The sequence below is a fragment of the Hippocampus guttulatus genome, chromosome 13 (genome assembly GCF_054856545.1).
Source record: "Hippocampus guttulatus isolate MCC_2025c chromosome 13, RoL_Hgut_1.0, whole genome shotgun sequence".
In the NCBI taxonomy this organism is placed as follows: Eukaryota; Metazoa; Chordata; class Actinopteri; order Syngnathiformes; family Syngnathidae; genus Hippocampus; species Hippocampus guttulatus.
Genome location: NC_141273.1, coordinates 17,370,423 through 17,386,945, shown reverse-complemented (window position 1 = coordinate 17,386,945; position 16,523 = coordinate 17,370,423). Strand labels below are relative to the sequence as shown.

General features: G+C 49.2%; 1 protein-coding gene across 7 annotated transcripts in view; it reads left to right on the top strand.

Moving 5' to 3' along the window:
• Positions 1 to 16,523, top strand: part of syne1b (spectrin repeat containing, nuclear envelope 1b) — an 83,966-nt gene that overhangs the window by 36,997 nt on the left and 30,446 nt on the right. For all 7 annotated transcript variants that reach the window (XM_086126936.1, XM_086126939.1, XM_086126937.1 and 4 more), the window contains 32 exons: positions 86 to 442; positions 621 to 757; positions 1,042 to 1,219; positions 1,528 to 1,710; positions 1,784 to 1,927; positions 2,648 to 2,803; positions 3,010 to 3,174; positions 3,249 to 3,421; positions 3,572 to 3,725; positions 4,417 to 4,560; positions 4,757 to 4,921; positions 5,483 to 5,800; positions 5,868 to 6,023; positions 6,756 to 6,926; positions 7,002 to 7,328; positions 7,456 to 7,608; positions 7,691 to 7,858; positions 8,355 to 8,531; positions 8,627 to 8,773; positions 8,860 to 8,985; positions 9,146 to 9,322; positions 9,555 to 9,820; positions 10,256 to 12,416; positions 12,603 to 12,940; positions 13,438 to 13,582; positions 13,698 to 13,916; positions 13,998 to 14,266; positions 14,413 to 14,578; positions 15,270 to 15,425; positions 15,502 to 15,654; positions 15,773 to 15,955; positions 16,205 to 16,342. In XM_086126936.1, the coding sequence (XP_085983062.1) occupies positions 86 to 442; positions 621 to 757; positions 1,042 to 1,219; positions 1,528 to 1,710; positions 1,784 to 1,927; positions 2,648 to 2,803; positions 3,010 to 3,174; positions 3,249 to 3,421; positions 3,572 to 3,725; positions 4,417 to 4,560; positions 4,757 to 4,921; positions 5,483 to 5,800; positions 5,868 to 6,023; positions 6,756 to 6,926; positions 7,002 to 7,328; positions 7,456 to 7,608; positions 7,691 to 7,858; positions 8,355 to 8,531; positions 8,627 to 8,773; positions 8,860 to 8,985; positions 9,146 to 9,322; positions 9,555 to 9,820; positions 10,256 to 12,416; positions 12,603 to 12,940; positions 13,438 to 13,582; positions 13,698 to 13,916; positions 13,998 to 14,266; positions 14,413 to 14,578; positions 15,270 to 15,425; positions 15,502 to 15,654; positions 15,773 to 15,955; positions 16,205 to 16,342 (8,070 nt within the window). The remainder of the gene's footprint in view (positions 1 to 85; positions 443 to 620; positions 758 to 1,041; positions 1,220 to 1,527; positions 1,711 to 1,783; positions 1,928 to 2,647; positions 2,804 to 3,009; positions 3,175 to 3,248; positions 3,422 to 3,571; positions 3,726 to 4,416; positions 4,561 to 4,756; positions 4,922 to 5,482; positions 5,801 to 5,867; positions 6,024 to 6,755; positions 6,927 to 7,001; positions 7,329 to 7,455; positions 7,609 to 7,690; positions 7,859 to 8,354; positions 8,532 to 8,626; positions 8,774 to 8,859; positions 8,986 to 9,145; positions 9,323 to 9,554; positions 9,821 to 10,255; positions 12,417 to 12,602; positions 12,941 to 13,437; positions 13,583 to 13,697; positions 13,917 to 13,997; positions 14,267 to 14,412; positions 14,579 to 15,269; positions 15,426 to 15,501; positions 15,655 to 15,772; positions 15,956 to 16,204; positions 16,343 to 16,523) is intronic.

The following is a 16,523-nucleotide window of genomic DNA, read 5'->3' as shown; positions in this document are numbered from 1 at the left end:
TTCCGTGGGAACCTGTGCATATTTAAACGGCAACACAGATAGTTCTCAGGGCTCGTCAGGGACTGTTTTTTTGTTTGTTTCACAGGAGTTGCTGGACTCCAAGCAGCGAGGCCGAGAGAGGCTCAACCGGGCGCAGAGGTGCGGGGCAGCAGCAAGAGATCACACCAGCTCGGGGGGCTACGAGGCCATCGAGCGCGAGGAGGGAGCCCTGCTGTCGAGCTGGGAACAGTGGGAACGCGCGGCGCTTCAGACCCGAGCCAGTCTGGAGACGGCCCTCTCTCAGATGACCACCTCCGAGCAGGAGTTCAGCAGTCTGTCGGGGCAGCTGGAGCAGGACATGCAGGACTTGGGGCGTCACCTTCACGACTGGCGTGTCCGACTGGGGCAGGCCGAGGGCAAAAGTGATGGAGAGGACGCTGTGAAAAGCTGGCAGATTGCAAAGGTGGGTTTGATATCTGGCGCATAGAACTACGGAGGCGTGGAACTGCCGATGCGGAGTAAAAATATTTCGGACCCTCGACTTACCAGCTTGTTCAAACGTATGTTTCGCTTGCACACACTGGCAGTTCCACACTTCGTACATAAGAGCCACAGGAAAATAAAACCCTCGTTGTTCCCAGGACACATTGGAGGAGCTTGTCAAAGCCGAGCCCATGTGCGATAGCCTGAAGACGCAGCTCAATGATCTGTGCCGCTTCTCCAGAGATGTGGCCGCCCAGTCTGACAGAGTTTCTGCCCTCATTAAGGAATACAACAGGTAATACGTAATGCGGAATTGCCTTGCAAGGGTTGCAAGGGGTGGACATTTTCCAGCAAATATCCATTGTTTCCATTAAAAAAAAAAAAATTATGCGTGATAGGTCCCCTCACCCCTAAACAAAATTCCCACCATATAGCAAATATTCCACAAAAAGTGAACCACGATATAACAAGTGATGACTTCACCTCTCACCTAAAGTCAGTTCTAATGAGGTCAAACACAATTTAAAATGCATGGATGGATGATTTGCTATTTTTTTTGGGGGGGGGGGTTGCTCCTAGTTTGAGTCTCCGAGCTGCCAGGGAGTGCCAGAGCAAAGAGAAGTTGCAGGAACAGGGATTCCGCTCGGCCTGCAGGGAGTTCCAGCAGTGGTTGGTCAACAACAAGATCAACACGGCCAAATGCTTCGACGCACCCCAAAATCTCTCTGAGGCCTCGACGAGCTTGCAAAAAATTCAGGTAACTGGTAATTGGGTATTCTGACAAGGAACAGCTGTACTACAATTGCTAAATTTCAAGCTAACTTTGGAATCAACCAATGGAAATTGACATTGTAGCAAATGTCCAAAGCTAGCGTTGGAATTTTTTTTTTTTTATAGATCATGCTGAATGTAATGTTGAACCCAACATTGAAAGTTAACATTTAAAAGATTAAAGATGGCCAAATTTAGGTTCACCTCTGAAATTTCACCCGATATCTGTAACTTTTCATCCGTAGTGTACGTGCACAAGTTGTTTTTTTCTACTCATGCTCGCTTCCTCCTCAGGAGTTTCTAAGCGACAGAGAGCTGGGTCAGTCCAAACTCAACGGCGTGGTGGTCACGGGTGAGCTTCTCTCCATGATCGCTGCCAAAGACAAAGTGGAGTCGGTTCGAACGAAGACCAATCATGCTCTTGAGGACTGGAAGAACATCATGTCCAATCTTCACACCAGAGAGCTCAATCTACAAGTGAGCAAGAATCAGGTCATCATGGTTTTCAAAAGAATCCCGCTGACGGAAGAGTTGTTGTTTTTGGTTGCAGAACCTCGTATCGCAGATGAAGGACTTTGAGGCCAGTGCTGAGCCCCTCCAGGAGTGCCTGAATGCCACCGAGATGGCCGTGCAGGAGAGCAGCGCGCGGCTTCACGATCTACCGGCCAAGAAGACGGAGCTCCACAAACTACAGGTAGGCACGCTGGAAAATTGCTCGGCTCATCTTCACCCACCATGTACACATCAGGTCAGCATTCCATCCAGATAATATTTGAAGCTCACGTTGGAGCGAACGTTAGAACCTAACGTTGGAGCTAAAATAAGAAGTTAATGTTGAAGCTAACTTTGGAAGCTACATGAACATTGCAAGGTAATGTTCTTCCTTAGGTCTGAAGTGAGAGCTCGTGATAGAGGTATATATTGGAAGCTAAACGTTAATGTCAGGAGTTATTGTTGACAAGCTAATACGAATAATAACTTTGGGACCTAACATTGGTGGCAGCGTTGGAAGCTAAAGTTAAGCTAATATCGAATGCAAACTTTGGGCTTTATCGCCAAAGTTAGAGATAATATTGCAAGCTCACTTCAGAAGCTAACATTCGGGCTAATGTTGAAGATAACTTTGGAAGCTAACGTTAAAGATGACGTGGAAAACTAATATTGGAGGAAACATTGGAAGGTCATCTTGAAGCCAACGTTGGAGCTAAACTGTGACGCTGTTATTGAGCTCTAATGGCCCACTGCCTCTGTCCAGCTTGTGCTCACTGCCCGCAAAATGCCGCCTTAATCTTCACATTGGTGCTGCTCGCTTTCCTTTACAGCTACGTTTTAAGTCCTCAACCCCCCCTTTGGCAATACCTGTCTTTGCTTCTTCTTGCATGCTTTCTACCAAAACCTGCTTGTGCCCTTTCAGTCTGTGCTGGAGGAGCTAACCTCCCACCAAGTCCAGCTGAGCAGGCTAAAAGAGAAGGCCCAGCGGCTGTTGGACGAACACGCAGCTGGCAAGGGTTTTGTGCACCGTGTCTCGCAGCTCTCTGCTCAGTTCCTTGCTTTAACCAACCTGACCAAGGTACAGTAACACCTTGCAAGTTGTCTCTGGGTGATGATAAATGGGGGCTGGAGGCATGCGCAACAGGGCTAATTAAAAAAAAAAAAAGATGTATATTCCAATACCAAAGTCTGAATACGAAAAAAAACGTTGAAACTTGGGAGCGAACTAAGTATCACGATGATGAGGAAAGTTTCCTTATTTTATCATTCGTTTTCGCTCAACAGGAGAAGGCGTCACGGATCGACCGCATCGTGACCGAGCACCAGCTGTTCAACCACGGGCTGAAGGAGCTGCAGAACTGGGTGGCCGACACGAGCCACATGCTTCAGACCTACTGCGCCCCCACGGCTGACAAAAATGTCCTGGACAGCCGGATGATCAAGCTGGAGGTAGAGCGATTCCGACCCTGGATAGCTCAATCGGCCTTTTCATCGCGGGACCCCGTGGCGATTGATTGTTCCAGGCTTTGCTGACTGCCCGCCAAGAGAAAGAGATCCAGCTGAAGATGCTGATCACCAGAGGGGAGTCGGTTCAGAGAAACACCTCGGGCAGTGGTGTGGCTGTGCTCCAGGAACAAATACAGGAGCTGAAAGACTCCTGGGACGCTTTGCTCTCCGCATCCATTCAGTGCAAAAGGTGAGGAATCAATCACGCTTGATGCATCGCAGAGATCTCAAAAGTGCACACGCTTGTGTACAAAACACTCTGGTCAAATAGAAGTACAGTATTGATTGGAGTGCTCCACTGAAGTGATTCTAATGACTGATTTCTCCTCTGAACCAACAGCCAACTGGAAGCTTCTCTGTCCCAGTGGACCAGTTACCAGGAGGACGTGCGGCAGTTTGTGAGCTGGCTGGAGCACATGGAGGAGAACCTGGATCTGGCTGATAAACTGTGTCCCGAGATGCGAGATAAAACTGCTAATCTCAGCAGAGCCAAGGTGACAACGGTCGCTCTCTCTCTGGAGCTTTGCGTGCTGCAAATATCAAAAACCTGATACGTCACTTTGGGGATCAGTGCCAGTGGTGCTGTTTCGCTTTATTTACATGCGTAAGGTACTCCACAAAAACACAAAAAATAAAAATAATTTTAAAAAAATGAACAAAATATATTTTACTCACCAGAATGTTCACAGATTTTGTTGTTGTTGCTCCTTGAAATGAAGAGTAACTGTTGAACAATATGTAAATCTCCATGGAGGCTGATGAAGCATTATAACGAATTGGATTACATGTCTGAAGTTTAGTTAAGCACCCGTCAGCTTGCCAGATAGCAACAAACTTCCTCGGGCTGAACGATTTTGAAAATTGATCGAATTGCATTTTTCTTTGCACCCTCCATGTTGCGATTGCCCCTGTTGTTTTTTGTTTTTTTTCCAAGGTCCTCTTCCCAATGACAAGCAATAAATGAATCCATATTACAATGCTTTGTAAACATGTGGACGCCACAAATAAATAATTAGAATATGCTAAATAAATAAATATCGACCGAATTATTATTATTTTTTCTTCACAAATTGCAACCACAGTGATTTGGAAAATTGCATTCCACGACATTGTGACTTTGATTTGAATTGTTCAGCCTTACTTGGCCCCTCCACAGCTAATAACTGAGCCTTGCTGTGGTTGCAGCTGTTGCACGAGGAAGTGCTCGGCCACGACGGCCTGCTGGCCACCATCGTGGCAAAGAGCGCGAGCATCGCCGAGAACTACGTGACTCAACTGGAGCTGCAGGAGCTGCAAGAGCGCTACAACGGCATCAAGGACAACGCCATGGTAAACCAATGTTTGCCCCCCCCCCCCCCCCCCCCCCAAATTCGAAGGGCTGCAACGGATTACGGATTGATACAATTGATTTTTGGTTGCTGTGGTTTCAGTCGCGAGCTCGGTTGACGGATGAAATTAAACTCTTGTCAAGATTTCACTGTATTTTGAAGCAATACCTGATGCCGGCGCTTGTTTTTGACCCCAGGGGGCCGTTGGCAAAGCGGAGGAGCTGGTGAAAGCTCACGAAGAGTATCAACAGGGCCTTCAAGCATTTGAGGACTGGCTGGAAGAGGAACAGGAGAAGCTGGGCTGGTACACTCAGCTGGAGGGCGACGTCGATATGCTGGAGGAGACGCTCCAAAAACTGCAGGTCGGAACATCTTTGAGGACTTTGCTAGCTGCGCCTTCAAGGAGACATTTTTTGTTTGTTTTTACTTTTACAACTGAAATCAGTTTCCCAGAGTTTTAATGTTTATGACATGCTCTTTGGGCGGCCCGGCGTCCGAGTGGTTAGCGCGTCGACCTCACAGTGTGGAGGTGCGGAGTTCGATCCTGGCTCCGGGAGTTTGCATGTTCTCCCCGGGCCTGCGTGGGTTTTCTCCGGGTACTCCGGTTTCCTCCCACATTCCAAAAACATGCACGACAGGCCGATTGAACACTCAAAATTGTCCCTCGGGGTGAGTGTGAGCGCGGATGGTTGTTCGTCTCTTGTGTGCCCTGCGATTGGCTGGCAACCGATTCAGGGTGTCCCCCGCCTACCGCCCGAAGACAGCCGGGATAGGCTCCAGCACCCCGAGGATCAGCCATTGTAGCTGAATTTGCCATCCTTTATTTAGTCAAGGAACCTTTTGAGTATATATGGAAACTGTCAGGAGGTAAGCAATGCTGCATCTCCCCTTTTTAATGGCTTTTTTTTTTTTTGTCACCACAGGAACTGCAGCTGCACTGCACCGAGGGCCAGGCTCTTCTCAACACCCTGCTGGTCAGCCGAGAGCTGGTCGCTCCCTGGGGTACCCCGCAGATCGAAGAGCGAGCTGTGGAGACGTGGCAGCAGGAGTGGAGGCTGTACCAGGCCCGGCTGGCCGACGCCAGGGCTCAGCTCAACAGCGCCTTGGCCAAACTCCGGCAAATGGAGCAGAAGTTCCAGCGTCTGGACAGCTGGCTGAAGGGCATGGAGACCAAAGCGCAACTACGAGGCCACCGCCGCTCCGACCGCGCCACCAAAGATGCCCAGCTCCAGTTGCTCAAGGCTCGTGTTCGCCATTAGCCTGTGCGGCTTTCAGGCTGGCATCGCTCATCTCCTTTCCTTTGTGCAGACGTGGCAAGAGGAAGTGCTGGTTTATCAAGAGGAGATGGAGGGCCTCAGTGTTTTGGCTCAGCAAGTTCTGGATGAGACCCGTATTAGCAGTCGCATCAGTACCAGAGCAACCCAGATCACAGCCCGCTACCACGCCTTGCTCCTGCACTTACTGGTTCGCTTCACTTTTTGGGCGTTAAAGTGAATGTAACATGAATGATTTCTGAATTTGAAACGCCGCAGAGAATTGTTGGCCACAACTCTACAAAGGCCAGGCAACGGATGGCAGCTTGATTTATATAGCACACTTCATACACAAGTTAACTCAATGTGCTTCACACGGTTACAAAACAGCATTTAAAGGCAACATTGTAAGGCAAAATACAACATTTGAAGGAAAAACTAATTTAATACATAAAAGAGAAAACTGAATCATGAAGACATTTAATAGCAAAATACCGGTAGTGAAATAAGAAAATGTTTATTCGAATTATGAAAACAATGTACAGTACAAGTACATAATCTTGCAAATATTTTTTTGGGGGGGTGTGGGGGGAGCTATGCTTATTGACCTGGATTTAAAAGCATTTGCACTGAACCCACTTTAGTTCTGGTGGTAGCTTCTACCATTTGCATCATAACAGTTAAATACTGATGCACCATGTTTGCTTTGAACTGCTGACCTCAGAACCCCACTGAGATGAAGTATATTATTATCAAGCATGATTTTTCCTTATTAATAAAATAATTCTTTTTCACAAAGCGCTCAGTTTTTGCCTGTTTTTTGCAGTTTCAACTTCTCCAGTGTATCTAGAAACAAATCTCTGAATCTACTTGAGAGGCGGGGTCTTTAAATGTTGGGAATGCCACAAATTGTACCTTTACTCTGTCTTTTTTTTGGTTGCAGGAGACAATCAAGCAGCTGCAGGAGGAAGTATCCTGCATCGAGGAGGCACAATGTGTCTTCGGCACGTTCTCGGACTGGCTCCTGGCGGCTCAGAACAGCCTCCGCGCCCTGGCCGGAAGTGCAGATGCGGTGGATCGCTCCGCCATGGAGAGAAAGATGAAGAAGCTCGAGGTAGGTTTTCTTGATTATTGTGTCGGTCGGCGCATCTCGCCGATGTTCAGTTGACCATTGTGTGTTTGCGCTCAGGCGCTTCAGGCAGACATGGAGCAGGGACACAGCAACCTGAAGACCGTCAGGGAGAAGACGGAGCGAGCCGCCGTCTTCTTAGAGGAAGCCGAAGCGGAGCAGCTGAGGGAGGAAGTGGACGGCCAGCTGGGCCGACTGGAGGACCTGCTGGTTGCTCTGCGCGCCCAGCAGAACGCTCTGGAGAAGTGCATCTCGCTCTCCAAAGACTTTGTGGATAAATACAAGGTCCAGGCCCAGTGGGTGCTGGAGACCAAGGGCCTGTTGGCATCCGGCGTGGAGCCCAAAGCCGAGCTCTATCAGAAGAAGGCCCAGCTTGCCAAGTACAAGGTAGACGAAAGCACCTCCATCGCTCGAGACGTAATCAATTTGAACTTGGAATAACAACTATTCCTCAAATCTATCATGTCCCATCCGTGTGAATGAGCGTGCTCACCTACCCCGGCGCTATTTGCAGACCATCCAGCAGATGGTGCAGTCGCACGAGTCGGCTGTGAAATGTGTGATGGAGAAGGGGGAAGCCCTGCTAGACGCCGTCCAGGACCCAATCATTAGTGACAACATGAATAGCTTGCAAGCAGACTTTCTGGAGCTCTGCTTGTTAGCCAAGGTACCCATCGCTCAATAACGTCACACTGCGCAGCTGCGCCTCTCGCGCTTGTGACTCTGCGACCCACGTTGTTTCATTTCAGATGCAGGTCCAGAACCTGCTGGAGTGGGTGAAGGAGCATGAGGATTACAACAGTGAACTGCAGGAAGTGGAGAGATGGCTCCTGCAAATGTCCAGTCGGCTTGTCACGTCTGAATTCATGCAGACCAGCAGCATGGAGATGGCCACCCAACAACTGGCCCGGCACAAGGTGACTACTGAGGTCTCGGGTTGTGGAAGCGGTGGAAATTGAACGCCACTTGTACGGAAAATAGATTTTCATGGGAATTTAAGATGAGGAATTTTGGAAATACATTCGTGTCTTGAGCTGTAACTGTTTTTCGAGATCCAATATAAGTAAACCAAAGGAGGCGACAAGCTGTCACTCCCTGTTCAAGTTCACTATCAAATTGTGAATAAAATAAATTAGTACATACGAGTGAATTACACATTGTGTAGCTAAACCACCGCATAGCCTCTGCTAGCTTAATGCTAACAATGGGAAATGGGCGAATGAATAGGAAAAAAAAATTATTAGACCACTTTGTTCTCTTCAATTTCTTGTTCCTTTCGATGCCTGGTACAACTGCAGGTGTGTCATGTGACCAGGCGTTAGGATTATGCTAAACATCCAAATGAAATATTTTCACCACGATATTTAGATTCCCGTATTAAGAGCTAACCTTCAGTTTTGTAAATTTCTCCAGGCTATTATGGAGGACATTGCCAGTTTCGAGGAACGTCTCACCATCTTGAAGCAGAAAGGAGAAGAACTGCTCTCAAGCTGCACCGACCAAGTCCAAGCCAAGATCAGCCAACAAGTCCGGGCTCACCAGCAGGGTACCAGGGATAGCTACTCCGCCATATGCAGCACGGCTCAACGGGTGAGTCATGCCATCCGCCTCCCAGTAGATTTTTGGTCGTCCTCAACATTCAGGGGGGAAAAAAAAGTCTTTCATCCTGATAATTCTGCTCGCAGGTCCAGCAAAGTCTGGACCGAGAACTCCAGAAACATGTCAACCACCAGGATACCCTCCAGCAGTGCCAGTCGTGGCTGACAGCTATAGAGGAGGAAATCCGGCAAAATCACCAGGAACCATCCGGGCTGCAGGAAGCACTTAAACAGGTCCCACAAAAAGATGCTCCCAGCTGTTTACTGCAGGGGTCGACTGTAGTATGATGGTCACAAGGCTTGTTTCTTGATGTTTGAAGGTGAAGCATAACAGGGCCCTCCAGGAGCAGGCCAGCACCTACCTTGACCTGGTGTGTTCAGTATGTGACCTGTCCGACGACGCCGTTAGAGTGACAGCGGCTGAGGTCCAGAGGGTCAAAATTACTGTAAGAACAGTCAACCTCCATTCATCCTGGGGAATCCACAACATAGCAAGACTACATAATTTTTTATTTGTTTTTTTAATTTGTAAAGCAAAAAAGGTGTTGCTTAGTCACCATCTTGCATCATGTTCATTACTAGTGTTCTTTTTTTTTTAAATTGTAGATTGAAGAAAGGATGTCAAGTGCTCAGGAGCTCTCGGAGGGCTGGCGGGAGATTAAGGAGCAGAAGCAAGATCTGACCAGCCTGTTCCAAGATATGGAGCAGCAACTCCTCAGTCTGTCTAGAAGACCTGCAGAGTTGGAAACCAAAATAGCCCAAAACATGTTGTCTCAAGCCAAGGTAGCTTTCGTTTTCCAGTTTTAGACTTCAGTACTTTCCCCAATGACATTCATTGCAACTGATCTCAAACGGTGCACGGTGTTAACTTTCAAGTCGAATTCATTCCATGACCATGCGCATCATGTCAATTACTTGTACGTCAAAGCAACTTTCCTTCTTGAAATGAATGGAAATGCCGTTGATATGTTCCAGCCCTTTCAGACCATGCACTTGACCTCTTCACAATACGCAGGAATGCAGCCAGCAGCTCCAGTCCAAGCAAAATATCCTGACCAAGATGACAGAGAGAGTGAGCAGACTGTCTCCGGGCCAAGACTCTGCAGAGCACGCAGAGCTGGACCGCCTGAGTCATTCCTGGCTCGAACTTTGCCACCAGGCCAGCAGGCTGCAGGTCCAGAGACAGGAGGATCTGCAGAGGTCCAAAGAGTACCACGACTGCATTTCTACAGTAGAGGCACTCTTCGAGCGGGTGTCCAGAGAGTGGGACAACCTGGCCAGGTATGCGTAATTAGCATACAATCAGCAGTGTCAAACTCAATCTTACGGCGACCCTGTTCAGGATAACTCGTGTTAAAAATGGATGGATGGACGTTATCTGCTAGCCAGACTATGAGCTGCGCTTCGCTTTTATTTGATTAGATTTTTTTCCCATCAAATGAGCCAATCATTGGGGAAGAGGCAGTGAAGGCATGAACCTCCATTTTTTTGTAAAGGGCATGGATGCATTCAGTTTTACCGCTTTCAACAGCCTCCCTGTCCAGAATTTGGACATTGTTGTCCTGAAGTTGAACGTGACTTGTTTTTGAAAAACAAATGAATTGTTGATTCTGGATCCGAAGAAGCTGCTCTTCTATGGTGTGCCATGCATTTGTGCAGAGATATCTTGGCCTCTCAAATGTACCCATCATACCGATTCTTTCTTTTTTAATGCAGAACTGATGCCGAAAGCTCCTCTCAGCATTTGGAGGCGTTACGCAAACTGGCAGCAGACTTGGGAGAGCAAAAGGGGACACTCGAGGAACTCAAGGACCAAAAGCAAAAAGTCATCCAGTGCTTAAACCTGGACGACAAGGAACTGGTGAAAGAGCAGATCAGCCACTTTGAACAACGATGGTCCCAGATGCAAAACCTCATTGAGAGGAAAATCCAGGACTCTGTGGTGACATTAGAGGAAATGGGCCAGGTGGAGGCTCGTCTGAGGGAGGCCCGAAATTGGGCCGAGGAACAACAGCCCGCCTTGTCCGAGGCCATGAAAATGAGTCCTCCTCCGGAGTTGGCTCAGAGTTTCCTCTTCGACCATCTGAGCATTTGCAGCGAGTTGGAGGCCAAGCAGCTCCTGCTGGCCCAAGCCATGGCCGACTCCGACAGGGTTTTGGCCCGTCTGGGTCTCTGTGAACGTCAATGTCTGCAGCGGCTGATTTCCGACACCCAGTCGGAGGTTGAGTCCCTGAGCGTCAAAGTGGTGCAGCGCAGGAAACACCTGAGCAAGGCTTTCACCGAGAGGACTCACTTCCTTATGGCCGTCAACCAGTCCATTTCCTGGGTCCAGCAAAATGAGAAAAAGGCCCAGGCCGAAGAGTACATCGCCTTGTTACCCGAGGACCTCGCCAAGCAGGTCCGTACCTGTCGGAACGTCCAAAGCAGTTTGAAAGCTTACCAGAGTGAGCTGACATCCTTGTGGTCTCAGGGGAGGGACTTGATGAGGGATGCCAACGAGGAAGAGAGGAATGAGATTCTCACAAAGCTCCAGGAGCTGCAAAACATCTTCGATAAAACTCTACACAGGTGTGGCCAGAAACTTCAGGAACTGGAGAAGGTCTTTGTCTCCAGAAAGTACTTCAAGAATGACCTGGAGAAAATATGCCAGTGGATAAAACAAGCTGACATCATCACATTCCCTGAAATCAATCTCATGGTTGGCGACGCTGAATTAGAGGCGCAGCTGTTCAAATACCAGCAGGTAGTCGAGCAGGCAGCGGAATACGAGAACCTTCTCCTAATTGTGCAAAGAGCAGGCCAGGAGATTTTGCCCACCCTCAATGAAGTGGACCACTGCTACTTGGATGAGAAACTCAATAGCCTCCCACAGCAATACAACAACATATTAGCGTTAGCCAAAGAGAAACAGGAGAAAATCCAACAGGCTATTTTCACAAGGAATGAGTACACCTCTTTCATAGATGTCACGCAGAGAGCGCTGGAGGAGCTTGAGGAGCAGTTCAACCATCTGGGCACGTGGCCGGTGGGCTTGCAAACCGAGGAGGTGGTCAGTCTGCAGGGCGATTACAAAGCCATCCAAGCCGATCTGAGCAACCTGGGTCTTGCTGTTAGCGAGCTCAACCAGAAGAAGGAAGGATTCCGGAGCACCGGACAACCGTGGCGCCCCGAGGAAATGACCCAGCTCACCGGCCTTTACAACGGCCTGAAGAGGCTGGTGGAACAGAAAGTGGAGCATCTGGATGAAACTTTGGAGTCGTTCGAGGACCAGAAGGCAATGGCCATGCAAGTTGACTCCGAATTAAAGGCAACCAAGGAGCAGCTGGTGAAGGTCAATGCTGAGACTCAGTCTGCGGAGGAGAGACTAAAGAACTATCACGCTCTCGCTGGGAGCCTCCAGAGTGCCAACTCGCACCTGTCCAGGCTCATGGAGCAGATGGGCACTCGTCCTCCACGCTTGGACCAAACGGTCCACAACGCCTCCAAGGAGCAAGTGGTCCTGTGGCAGGAGGAGCTGCGATCCTTGCAGGCCGCGGTCGGCGACCTGATCGAGGAGTGCGAGAACCGTTTCGTTCAGAGTAAAGACTTTGAGACTGAGATGCAAAGGACGCTGGACTGGCTGCAGCAGGTCCGGGACGAGATGGGTTCTGCCGTCACCGTAGACATGCGGGTGGAGAAGGTGCAAGAAGAGATCAGGAAGCAACAAATCATGCAGGAAGAAGTTCAGTCCCGACTGAGGATTGTGGCGGCTCTGAGTAGCAGGGAGAAGCATAAGTACACCAGCGCCAATGAACTGCCGCCCACCCGCATGGACGCTAGTCTTGGAGAAATGGCAAAGCTGCAAGCAGATGTTCAGAAACAGCTGAGTTCCAAACAGGTCCAACTTCATTTTATATGTCTCCCATGAATGAGCATTTAGGGTTGGGGTTCAATTCGGGTTTAGGGTTGGTGTTTAGTTTTAAGGTTTGAGTAGTCGGGTTTAGGGGATAGGGACAACCCTTTTATCATGTGTAAAACCTTAGTGGGTTCTAAACATGCCTTTTGTATTGGCTTTGTTGTGAAGGTGACCTTGGAGCAGGCCCTGCTCTTGTGCCAGAAGTATCACTTCAGGATGCAGGCGGCCTGCGAATGGCTGGAGGACGCCGTATCCTTCCTGCAACAGGCCGGCTTGGGCGTGGACGTGGAGAACTACGAGGAGTGTCTGAGACTGCAGGACGGCATCGTGGCCACTGAGCAGGAGTTCCTCATCCACCTGGAAGAGTTGGAGAGCCTTGTGCCCCAGCTGGAGGACCTGGTCAACCCCGTAGCCAAAGGACAGCTGCGAGTAAGCGTGGATTCAGCCAAGCAGAGGGGCCTGGAGGTCCGGGATCAGATCCAGTGTCATCAGGCTGTTCTTCACAGGTAAGTGGAAGCAATATCGTCCATACAGCAATTGTCTCTTGAGACCAGTGGTTCTCAAACTGGGGTCCAGGGATGCCTCGGGGTCTACGTGGTGTTGCTTGACTGACCGCAAAATCATTTGTGACTAATTATATTGTGGGTATCATTTTAGAAAAATGCATCTCCACATATAAAACTGATATGTCAATAAAACAAACACCAATGACTACCCTGTGTCTGAGCTTCGGGCCAATGAAAAGCTCAGAGATGATTATTATGTCTCATCACATAAATTTGGTGTCTGTGCATGAATCAGGTCAGTTTAAAGTCGGTCTGTAATTACAGGGTTAAAGTCCTATTTTTATATTCATAAATGAACGGGACATAAGGTCGTTTTGTTTCATGGCGTTATGATTATGAGGGGATGCTTGGAAAAATCCTTCCATGTGAGGAGTTCCTGGATCCAAAAAGTTTGAAAACCCCGCATTAGACGGTGCCTGATGAATGTCTCTTCTCAGTTGCGGGGCTCAGTGGAAGTCGTACCAGGAGACGCGGCAGACCGTAATTGAGATGATGAACGAAGCTGAAAAGAAGCTCACTCAATTTTCCACCGCAAAGGCAGCAACCAGTCAAGAGGCCGAGGACAAGTTGCACAGTCACCGGGTAGGAAAGCTCAAAACGGAATGTAGAGGAGCGAACATGGCAAATCGTTGTCGGACACAACCAGGACTCGCGGGACATTCCTGCCGCGACCTTCTTGTCTGTTTTGTGTTTTTAGTCCTTGGTCTCACTTGTCAACGGCTTCCAAGAGAAGCTGAGCGGTCTCGAGGAGCAAGCGGCTCAGCTGGAGCAAGTGGGCAGCGACGCTAGCAAGGCCACCATCAGTCGTTCCATGACCACCGTGTGGCAGCGCTGGACCAGACTCCGCAGCGTGGCCCGCGGCCAGGAGCGAGTTCTGGAGGACACGGCGCAGGAGTGGAGGACTTTCAGAGAGAAGGTAAGTCCGCGAGAGACCAAAGCCAGCCGCGCAGCGAGCCACGCGGACTGAATGAAACGGATAACTGTCTGGTGACCAAAGATGACAAAGGTGCGAACGGTGGCGGACGAGCTCCGGGGTCGAGTGCCGGACAGCGCGGTGGAGAAGGCCTCCAAGGCCACCCTGCAGTCTCTGCTGGAGCAACACGACGTCCTGAGCCAAGACTTGGAGAGAGAGCTGTCGTCTCTGACTCTGCTGCGCCAATACGCCCTCAGCCTGCTGCACGACGTGGAGGTGCCCTCGCCCACTAGTGAGCAGGAAGAGCTCCCCAGCCTGAAGGAGATCAGGGCTGTGCAGGACCACATGGACAGGTACTAACGCCACAAACTCCATTTTGACTTTTATTTTTAGTTTCTTGTCCACAGGCGTGAACGCCTGACCTGGTGTATGTCGTCTCGAGTGCACTTCGCTTGCCAAATCAGCTTTGCTGTGTGCTTTATTTTCTTTTTGTGTCTAGCCTCCTGACGCAGTCCAGGACCAAGCGATCTCAGGCCACTCAGGAACTGAAGGACAGAGAGGAAGTGGAGCGAGAACTCAGCGTGATGAAAGCCTGGATTCAGGAGACGAGGGAGCTTCTTTTCAACCCCACGCCCGACATTGACTCTCTGCTTCAGGAACTGGAGGTACGAAGGAAAGTGGACTTACAAAAGTGTAAATTTGATGCAGTTAAGAATATATGGTGAAGTGTCCCACTGGGTGGAGACCCCGAGAATGACCCAAGATGCGCTGTGGGAGACTATGTCCTTCAGCTGGCTTGGGACAGCGTCGGGATCGAAGAGCTGGCCAAGGTGGCCAGAGGGAGTAAAAAAAATCGAGGCTGCTGCCCCCATGACCTGAACTCAGATAACGAAAGAGAATGATGACGAGGAAGATTAATTTCACCGATTTCACCCACATTATATTTTGGTTCACGAAGACAAACGAATGACTGCACAATAAGGTGACTTGGTTCGGGAATGGATTAATTCTATGTCCATTCATTTCAGTGGAAAAAAACTGTGCTGGGGGGGGGGGGGGGGCAGTGTTACTAAGTCAATTTAATTGTCCCAAAGCATTCCGAATCAGTTGTGCTGACCCATTAACCCGAAGCTACATCACCAAAGGGACCGTTTCTTTAACCAATCAGATTTCAAATTTGCCTCGCAGGACCAGCTGGCTGGCCCACGATGACGTGAGCATTTTTCGTCCTCTGATTCATTGGTCAGAGCAATGTCTGCCGGCAAATATATCCATAGCAATCTGCACACATTAACGCATTTATTAATCTGCACCTCTGGTGAATATGACGTAATCTCATTGATTTGACGCTTGCAGGTGGTCCATGGAGACGTGATCACCTATCGGCAAAACTTGGACAAATTAGCCGAGCAGCAACAGAGCAAGTACCTGGATCTCTACACCATCCTGCCTTCTGAAATCTCCATGCAGTTGGCCGAGGTCTCGCTGGCTTTGGGGGCTATTGAGGATCAGGTGCGATACTATTTTTGTCAAACTCAATGCTGCACTCTGTGTCGTATTTTTCATGCGTTACCTCGGTGCCTTTTAGGTTCTTTCCAAAGAGAGAGAAATCCAGAAAACCAGAGAAATCAAAGAGGAGTTTAGTTCCAGAATCCACGAGGTCTCGGAGAAACTCAAAGCCATCTCCGCCAAATTCAAGGACAAATCTCCAGAGGTTGACCAAGCAAAAGAAGAGGTCAAGGTAGATAACCGATTTATCGAGTGCTGGTGGGTCTGGAAGCGGTCCCCCGCAATAAGTGAGGGTTGGCTGGAAGATTTCTCTCCAAACAGTCTGTTTTTTTTTTTTTTAATGGTTCCAGAGTCTCGCAGAGGACTTGGACTGCTGTGGTCGTTCTCTCTCCGAGCTGGACATGGCCGTGCAGGAGTTCGGCCGCCGTAACCCTCTGCTGGCCAAGCAGCTCAGCGACGCCATCGGGAAGCTTTCAGAGATGCACCATCACACCACCCGACTCGCCGACTGTCGCAACAACTGGCTCAAAAAGGTTTTGAACTCGGACCGCGTCTGTACAAGCCTCAGCAGAAACGTGCAAAATACACTTTGCCTTTCCTCTCAAACATTGATTCGGAATTAATCATCCAGTTCGTGTGCAACCGTCAATACATTTTGAAATGGTTCGCAAATTCTGAGCATGGCTGCGGCCTTGGAACTTGGACTCAAAAGCTTACGACGGCGTAAGGGTTCGTCAGATGTGGATTTCTGTTAGTTGCTCACCATTTTGTTTGCCGTCCAGGCCGTTTGCTATTTAGACGAATACCACGAGATGCTGGACTTCATCGTGAGGTGGTCGGAGAAAGCCCAGAGCCTGGTGAGGGCCAACGTCATCTGGAACTCGTCGGTTCACCTCCAGGAACAGATACGCATGCATCAGGTGGGTGACAGGCAGACAAAGTTTTAAAAATTTTATATGAAATTTTTTTTTGAAATCTCATTTACAAATGACTTGGTCGATCTGTTCATTTCAAAATCTTGGGCTCAAAAGTTTCCCCGTGCACCGCCGGACAACGCAATTTTTGGATGGTCTTTCCTCAACTTCTGCTCTGTATCCAACC